This window comes from Cicer arietinum, chromosome 4 (assembly GCF_000331145.2).
Source record: "Cicer arietinum cultivar CDC Frontier isolate Library 1 chromosome 4, Cicar.CDCFrontier_v2.0, whole genome shotgun sequence".
NCBI classification, from domain to species: domain Eukaryota; kingdom Viridiplantae; phylum Streptophyta; class Magnoliopsida; order Fabales; family Fabaceae; genus Cicer; species Cicer arietinum.
The window spans coordinates 11,198,024-11,207,820 of NC_021163.2; the positions used below are offsets into that span (position 1 = coordinate 11,198,024).

At 25.9% G+C, this 9,797-nt stretch overlaps 1 protein-coding gene across 1 annotated transcript; it reads right to left on the minus strand.

The window, feature by feature from the left end:
* Nucleotides 1-3,063: 3,063 nt before the first annotated feature.
* Nucleotides 3,064-5,464, minus strand: LOC101488294 (uncharacterized). The gene is made up of 2 exons (XM_004496391.4): nucleotides 4,547-5,464; nucleotides 3,064-4,019 (listed from the first exon to the last, which is right to left on the minus strand). The coding sequence occupies exons 1-2, from the start codon at nucleotides 4,869-4,871 to the stop codon at nucleotides 3,298-3,300; spliced, it is 1,047 nt and encodes a 348-aa protein (XP_004496448.1). The 5' UTR covers nucleotides 4,872-5,464; the 3' UTR covers nucleotides 3,064-3,297.
* Nucleotides 5,465-9,797: the final 4,333 nt, after the last annotated feature.

The window sequence follows — 9,797 nt, forward strand, 5'->3', positions numbered from 1 at the left end:
TGATTGAAATTCTTTTTGAATTTTTGTATAAAAAAGGATATCATTGTTGAAATTTTAAAACATAAAATATCAAATTGTCACTTAAAATTAAAATAAAGGACCAAGTCGGAAAAAAAAAAAGATAAAGGACTAAAACATTACCTGAAATTAAGTTAAAGGATCACGAATGTAATTTAGCATATATTATATCTATACCTACAATACAATATTTATGTGTATCACTAAAAAATCGTTAGTATATAACAAAATTCTTATAATGATTCGTAATAAAATATTATCTAATTTTGTCCATCGTTACACATTTATCCAATTCAAATAGTTAAACTCACTACTTAAATCAAACTGTTTCACACAAAAACTCTGAAGTTAGTGTCATTTTGTAGAACACTTGTTCCAACTAAAAAGTATATTTATATATTACTTAATTAAATAAAACATGTAATAAAAGTTACTATCTGTATTTAATAAATATAACTATATATGACCTATATCGTCGAAAATATGAACCGGTGATTAGATAACGTTTAATTATGTTGCGGTTGTATGGTGTCCAACGGACAATTTTCTAAAAGATATTGGAGAAAAGTAACTTTAAAACATAAATGATGTTTTGTCTTTAACTATGTCTTCAGCTTCAAACTTAGATGCTGCTTAGTTCACACCTAACTTTTTATCTAACCCTATCTAGTTGGGAGTGTGAATAGGTTAAACTAGGTTTGGAGGTTTTAAAGTTGATTGATATGAACATTCTGATTTATTTTACAATTTAATTAGGGTCAATGGATGCCTAATATATACTCCAATAACCCTTGTCAAAAACACTTAAATAAAAATTTTATAATGAAAAAATAAATTTTGATTTTTAAAAAATTAATTACATAATTTTTAATATACTTTTTATATAAAATTTAAATATTTAATATTTAACATTGCGGCGGCACCTGTTATAATTTTTCTTTAAATAATAAATGAATCCCCCAATGTCAGTACTTGCTTAAGAATAAAGCCAATCCAAAAATAAAAATAGTCTAACCGAATTTGAAAATTAAAACATTTTAATAAAATTATTGATTTTTAAAATAAAAAAATCAAAAACAACTTAAAAAAATTTAGAATATAAAATAATTTATTAAGTTAATGTAACTGATTTTGTGTAGCGTTTCTTTTTCGATTGATAATAAGTCGATCGATTAAATATTTGATGAGATAATATTAATTTTATATAAATTTTTATTATTTTCAATTTTAAAAATAATAGAATATGAGGTTTTTATTAAATAATTTTTTTTGACTAAAACAATATGATATCATGCATTCAAAATGATAAAATATATTGATACAATACAAAATCAAAATTACTAAAATAAAAAAAAATATATGAATCTGCAAATAAAAATCACAACATCAAGTTTAATAGCATAAAACGAAAATATAATACAAAAAAGACAATATACCTATAAATATGACAAAATTGAAGTATTTAAAATATATATATATATATATATATATATATATATATATATATATATTTCAAGATCTGTAATATTGACGACACATAAATTATTTATTGAAATTTTAATCAAAATTACTTTATTGATTTGAATCAAGTGAATCTCATAATGAGATGAGAAAATATTCAAAGAATTGACCCACTAACATGAGGACACACTCATATGACGAAATTAGAAAGAAAAAAAAAAAAACAAAAATTGTAAAAAAAAAAATCATTTATTTAGATAAAATAACTTAAGTGAGTGATTTTTAAAATAAAATAATAGTCTTAAACCAACCTCCTCTGTAATAGATGATGAAGAAAAGATAAACTTAAATATATTTGGATTAGTTGCAAATAGGAATTTTGCTTATTTGTTAATAAAAAAATTTTATTTTTTAGTTCTAAAGCAAATAGCGTTTGTGATCCGAATTAACTTGATAGGTTATATATTCGTGTTAAATTTTTATTTATCTATTTTGTTAAGAATCCTCTTTTTATGAAATAAGAATCTTAAATTTCTTCATAAACTTATTTTTAAATCAATTTACTTTAAATTCAAGTTAACTATAAGATCACTTTTAAAAAACCAGTCAAGTCTATAAATGCTCACTCAAAAAACTATTTAGAAGTGTATTTTGTACTAAATTAAACTCTACGCAGACCATACAATTTATATTTAAATGGTTCATTGACTCGAGTTTTTATATAAGTTTAACATGTTTTGTTTTTTAAACAAGTTAGTAAATATAGATGACTTTAAGGCAATATACCAATAAATTAATATATCAAAATAACAATAATAATTGGATGGAGCTCAATATGGGGTTACTCTATTCAACAATTGTCAAGATTAAATTTACTAATTAAATCATTAATAAAAATCTAATTTTCGGAAAATCTAAAAGTTGTAAATACTTAATTAAATAAATCTAACTTTATTTTACGCATAAGTATGACATAGTTAGTAAAATATATGTAGTTGATTTTAATTCATAGTAGATAATTTAATATGTAGTTGACTTTAATTCATCGTAGATAATTTAATATACTTTTCTAAAGGCAATTTAATTTAGACTTCACCATAATATATACATGAAAAAGGTTTGAGAAAAAAAAATACTAGTACATCATAAAAATAAAAAATTGACCATTAAAACATAGACATACAATGTCTATTTTATCTTTTTTGTTGTTGACAAGATGTCTATTATATCTTAGATTTTTATGGTCTTGTAATATACTCCGTATTTAAGGAATAGATTGATGTATACAAAAGAAAAGGTTCAAAGTCTAAACTAAAGACTTTTGAATAGTTTAGAACCTAATACATTTAATTAAAAAGACTTTCAAAAACTTCGATCCAAGTCCAAAACTTTGATCGAATTTATTTATTGAGCTAATAATTCTAACTAGTCCCAAACCTAGACCAGGAAACAGGTTACCTAACTTAGTTCTTCTACCCTTCAATCCTACTACATTTTATCATCACCCAACCTTCATTATTTAACCCCAATAACAGAAACAAATAACCAAAACTACATACCGAATTCAAAATGCAGAAGCCTATAGAAAAGAAAGACCTTGTTTTTTATTTGTTCTTTGTAAATATATATTAAAATAAATAAAAAAATAGTATTTAAAAAAAATAAAGAAGTTATGTAGTTCCAGCAGCATGCAATTTCATACCGTAAATGATCTAGTCCGTTGATTCAAAATCAAACGATTCAGATTACACGATGAATTTTATCCGAATAATTGAGCTGCAATATTGTGTATAATTCAAAGCCTGTATATTTTCATTATCAACTCGAAGGAGGAGGATAGCCACTGGTATCTGACCATGTTGAAGGTGGTAAACCAGACCCACCACCAACATCTTCGCCGTGAGAGTGATCTTCCGGCGGCCGGAAAAACTCTATTTGCTGACCAGGAAACAGAGGAAGCGAAGCAGAGGATAATTGAGTAGCCGGTGAAAATGCAGTGGTTGGCAATGAAGAAGAAGAAGAAGAAAAAGAAAGCAACGGTGGCGATGGTGATAACATTGAAGAAGATGAATGAATAGCTGCCATTTGAGATTCATAGAACCATTGTTCAAGTCCTTGAAAATCAGCAGAACCTTTCAAAATCTGAGAATATTGATAATAATCTCTCAACAAATCAGAAGAACCTTGAAACTGTGTAAACGGTGGTTGTTGCATCTGAAGTGGTGGTGCAGGTGAATAATGAGTTGCCGGATTAACAGAAACGGTTGAAGAAGTATTCGGCGGAAAAGTGGGGCTAATTGTTGTAGTAACATTTTCAGGGAAGTTGAGTTTTGCTCTGCTACCTCTGAATTTCAAAGCAGCTTCATCGTAAGCTCTTGCTGCAGCTTCAGCAGTTTCGAATGTACCAAGCCATACTCTTGCTGCTTTGTGTGGATCTCTAATCTCTGCTGCCCATTTTCCCCATGGTCTCTGTCTCACTCCTCTGTATCTTCTTCTTCTCTCTCCACTTTCTTCTTCATTTGACTCTCTTCTTCTTGCTTCTGTCAATGTTTTTTTTTCAATTGTACAAATGTTACTATTATATCTTTTCATTTTCATTCTTATATTGTTAATCAAATTTGTAAGATGTGTATGCAATATAAGATGAGATCAATTTTTGTGCTTTGAGTTCATGATTTGCAATAATAGATATGCAATGCGAACCTAATTTAATTAAAACTTTACATAATTTGTTGTTTAGGTAGTTGAGCTAATACCTTAAGAAAGGAATTAAGAATTTAGTTGATAATTTCATATAGATTATTGTTACACTTAAAATATCATGTTTTGGTTTTGTGAAATTTAAGGGATTATTATTGATAATACCTTTTATAGATTGTAAGTATTATTTATATTTAAAAAAATAATAAGTTGCATGAATATACTAAAAAAACATAAATTAGGTGATAGAAATTTAGAAAGAATAATTAGTTATTTTCTAGTAGCATTGAATTACAGAAAATGGATGGAATTGAAGATGAAAATGCAATAGAGTAAGTAAGAGGAAGGAAAATAAAAGCAATTGAACCTGATGATGAGGGTCCTTGAGAAGAAGGTAATCTAAAATCAGCAACGTTTGTATGAATTGAGGTAAAATCTTGATGATGAGAAGAAGCAGCAACTTGACGAGTGTTATGAAAATCATCTTCACGCCCTCTTTTATGTCCAACTACCCAAGAACTTGAACTAGAACTAGGACTAGAACTAGAAGTAATAGAAGTAGAAGAATACAAACGAGGAGAATAATTAGAAGAAGTAGAGACAGGGACATAACCTTGTTGGACTTGGACCCACTCATTTTGGGCCTGGCCCAATCCATCATGAGTCGGTGCCGAAACCAGAGGATAAGACATTGCCACCTTCCCATGTTGCCGTTGATTCAATCCATGTGATCTCGAACCTTCTTCTTCCACGTCACCACCATCATACTCCTCCTTCAACCTCACCAACTTTCCTGAATCCCTTTGATGCGCCACCGTTATAAACTTTTTTTTTTATATCAACAAACACATGTAACCTAAACTCTGTTTTTTTTTTTTTTTTAATGTGTAACAAACTCTATCAACTCCGAATTTTTGAGAAATTAATTGAGAAACAAGATCGTATAATTAAATAGACTCACCACAAATAATATTCTTGTTATACCCCCAAATAATTTTTTTCCTAGCTTCCACCAAAAATATCTAAGTCAAAATATCTAAACAAATAAATATACATATATAAGGTTTCAAAGTGTTTGATGATTTTGGCGTGAGTGTGTAAATTATTATTCACACACCTAAAGACGTTTCTAATGAAAATTAATGGTGGAGGCAAAGTTGGAACTAACTAGTACCACCCTCTCTGCAAATCCTTTACTATTGTCGTTTTTTCTTTTCTAAAATAGTGGACAAAGAAAGAGAGAAAGAGAAACAGTGATCGTTTTTGAATTGAATTCTACACCCATAAAGAGTCAAAAACAAGCATTTATATAAATAGATATAATATGTGCACACACACGTACTAATATGTTGATTTTGACTGGGTTTAATTGTTTTAGAGTTAGCACATAAACAAATAATCTATATTTGAAGATATTTAATTGTATACGTTCATTTAATATTTTATTAAGTTTTTCTATATCTCTCTCTTTTATTACACGTTATTAATATTCGTATTCATTATATTATTGTATTTATTTGTTTATCTTATAATGTCAAATAGTGTTTAAGTGTCCACCCTTTTTTTTTCTTCATATTTAATAGAGGTACGGTGAAAAATTAAATTACATAAAAAGACCAAAAGTAAGCCATAATATATATGTGACGAGTGAGTTCAGATTAAAAATATCCCTAAGTTTATTTTCGATTTTATTCTTTAGGTTTGTAAAATTGATTTTAAATGGAATAATCTTTAATTATTTTATTTATTTTAGTATATATTTAATTTAGCAGTGCACAATCGTCACCATGAATTTAGAATCTTTTCATTATTATTTTTTTTGAAGTTTCGAAGTATAATTTCTAGTTTATTGTGATTTTGTATCATCATTTTGATATTTTTTAAACATTCACTTTAATAAATTAAAATGATTTTAATTCAAAATCAGAAATTTTTTGATTTAAAAATTGAATTGTTCAACGAGTATCACATAAATACATTTAAATACAAATTATTTTATATTTTACTTATATTTCATTAAATAAGAACAATTTATTAATAATCAATTTTTTTTACCGAATAACTAAATATTAAAAATAAAAGATAAGGCTTAAGCCGTAAAAAGTTGTGGATTAGGTTGGGAATAATAATCTTTGCTGAAGTGTTCATGTTGAGTTTGTCTTTGTCAAAGCAAATTGCATTTAAAAAAGGCGAAAGAATCGTTTGAAATTCAATTAATTTTACTGAAATTAAAATATTTAGTTAAGATTAGTACTTATATCAAACGGAAAAGCTTGGAGGTCAATACACGGCTCTAAGAGTGGGAGGGCAAATTCATGTAGTTGATCAACAATACTGTTTTGTTAAATTTAAACAAAACAAAATATAGTATAGTATTTGACCTAGTGTCTCTACTATAAGTGCTACCACTTGTGACTAGAATAAGAGAAAGGGGAGGGTAAGTGTTAAATCTAAACACTACACATGGTGAGTTAGGCATGATCTCAATTTACATTGTTCATTCATTTTCTAACATATATACGGTTTTTGTATATATATAACACATCACCTATTTTTTTTTATAAAATTAACGTGACTCAGCATTAGCACTAGGTAGAAAATTTAAAATACAGCAGAGTAAGTTAATTAAAAAATGACAAAAGTTATCTCAAGTTTTTTTGGTATACTTACCGCAATCATGTTTCTTTATGTGCTGTTTTTATTGTCCTTCGATCCTATTCAATATATAGATTATGCATTTATCATTGATTAAATCCATTGATATTTTCCTGACAAAAAAATTATGCATCTAATAGTATGAAGTGATCAATAATTTTATATTTCTATTTTAACTGAAGTTTTTAATTTTTAATTGGTAGTACAAATAATAAGTATAGAGGGTCACAATAAAAAATTCATTTTCCTTCAAAACAATAATTCCTTTAGAAACGATGTTAGTATACAAAATATTAAACTATTTTTGACAGAATAAATTAAAAATACTAGATTAAATAACATACTATATTTTATTTTTAGTTTTTGCTTGGAATTATTTGTAATCGGTGGGGCCGGTTCTTACCATACCCATCATTGAACAAGAAAAGGACGGTCCCCGACCCATCCTTACTTAGTCCTCACCTTCGACTTTGCCTTCCATACATTTATATGTTTAATTTTAATTTGATATATTATTAGTTAAAAAATTCAAAAATAAATTACAATCAATCTTTTGTGAGATGACGAAGTTATTGTAATGAAATTAGGTATATGGGTTGGGTCAACTCAACTCGGATTGATCTCAAAAAATGGTTTGGATCGAGTAAGTGATTTTGAATAGGTTGATCATAGTTTTATAAAATAGCAAATTACTCAAAAATTAAATACGAGGTAAAATTAGATTCAATCTATTTTATTTAGGTGACAATTCTTAGAAATTATTTGATTACTTTAAGATGTTGGCTTTTAGTTATGTTGATACTTACAACTATTTTTTATATTTTTAAGAACCTTACAACTTTAGTATGTTGATGTTTGTGATGAAAGTATATTATGATCAATTTTATGATTTTGATATTCTCATTAATTGTTTATTTCTATATATTAGCTGCTAAAAAAGATAGTGAAAATAGATTACACTATTTTTCTTTTTGAAATAATTAAAGTTGTTTTTTATTTTTTAGAAAAAATATGATGGTCCATCTTAGACAATTATATATATTTTTCAAAAGTGGGTAATTAAATAACTGACCCATGTACAATCTTAAAAAGAATTATATTTTCAATTATATGATATTTTTAATTAATTGACGGTGTAAAATTTATTTGCGTATATATATATTTGTGTGTGTTATATTCGATAAAAAGTTTTTGAATGCTTGTATTTTGATATTATTTGATATATTCTTAAATTTTATCTTAATTGATAAATATTTAAGTTGGATGTTTACAATTTCAAATTAAAATCTCACAATCGTATACTTAATATAAAATATTGATAATCCGATAATCCGTCAAAATAAATATAAATGTAAAAAATTTCCAACATTTCAAGATAAAAGCAAATTATTAGTAATTATTTACAAATGATTAGATATAAAATAATAGTATTAAACTTTTTATTATTGATTATTAGATATTATACCCATCCAAACTCTAATATTCCCAGATAATGAATGAAGATGAATGCAGAAAAAGAATGATGAATGAAAATGTAACGTGGACGTAGCCAGATAACATTGAAATCATGCACGTGTATTTTGTTGGAAAAAACAAAAAAATCATGTTCGCTTGCTATGCTAGTTATCTACCCTCCGGAAAACTCTTAAGTAATTGTATCTCAAATTTTATAGTGGAACAATTGTATTTAAAATTTATAATTATAAATTGTGTAGTGCGGTTTTAAAAAATGACACTTCAACAAATTTTAGATTAAGATTTTGTTTGGAGATCAAAATTAAAGAAAAATAAAATAAGAGGACCAAAATAAGAGAACCAAAACTATAATTAAAATAAAAATAAATATTCAATTATTGATTTTGTTCACAACAATTATTAACTTGTTATCGATTGGATCTGTGCAACTAGTTATAAATATTAAAAGTATTCATGATTGATTAGTTTTATAAAAAAATAATTAAGTGGCAAAATTAGTGAGTCACATTTATTACATGCATGAGACTAAAAAATTTAATATTAATAAAATCAATAATATTAATTAAATTAAAAATATATGATCAATCTATGAGTACTATCCATATTTAGATTGACAAATAATCATTTAAAAAATATATCTTAAAGATGATACACAATTGTCAAATTGATATCTAAAGTGTTTTATTCCAAATGATTGATATATAAATTAAAGGGTTGATATAAGCTAAAGATTGGATTGTTTATTTGGTTTATTTATCTAATTACTAAGCAAAAGGTCACAAAATAAATAAAATCTAGCATGTGATTATAAAATCTAATCACAATTTAAATTCAGATTCTTCATAATGATTTACATTTACCTAAATTTTATTAATCACTTAAGTTTAACTTATTTCGTTGTCAAATGATGAATTTTCATTCACCAATCAAAATGCGTTTCATCATATAATAAGGAAGTATAACAACTACGTACACTAGTAAACCTATAAGTTTGGTAATTACTGCCTAATTGACCTTGGGAGTTTTAATTGAGTAACAATGGCATATGAATCCGGTAGATGGGTAAGCTAGCGCTGGCCTTTTTTTAGTAAGCAAAATTAAATGAATTATTAGTATATAAAAGTACTTTGTACTCTAATTCATTATAAGAAGATAGATTACTTAGTTTGTTAATCTGTCTATATTTATATTTGATATTTTAAATAAACAAAATCAAAATGAAATTTATATTTTTAATTGTGTGAATGTGGGATTTATCTATAGAAAATCCTAAACTAACAAGCCTCAGACTACAGACTAAAACTTTAAGGTGATCAACAAGATAACTATAGGTTATAACCACAACCAAAAAAATATGCTTCATCCTTTTGTATCCAATGGTCTATAATCAACTAATATTTTAATATAACATATTAAAATAATTTTATTTAAAAAAAATCAACGAAATATTTAAAATTTTTTGATATTATTTTAACATATATATATAT

What these genes read in the sequence shown, in the direction of transcription:
- LOC101488294 (XM_004496391.4), bottom strand. Translation starts at nt 4,871, where the DNA reads ATGTCTTATCCTCTGGTTTCGGCACCGACTCATGATGGATTGGGCCAG. An exon ending in TCAAGGACCCTCATCATCAG is followed by an intron (nt 4,020 to 4,546) that starts GTTCAATTGCTT and finishes AAACATTGACAG; the next exon opens with AAGCAAGAAGAAGAGAGTCA.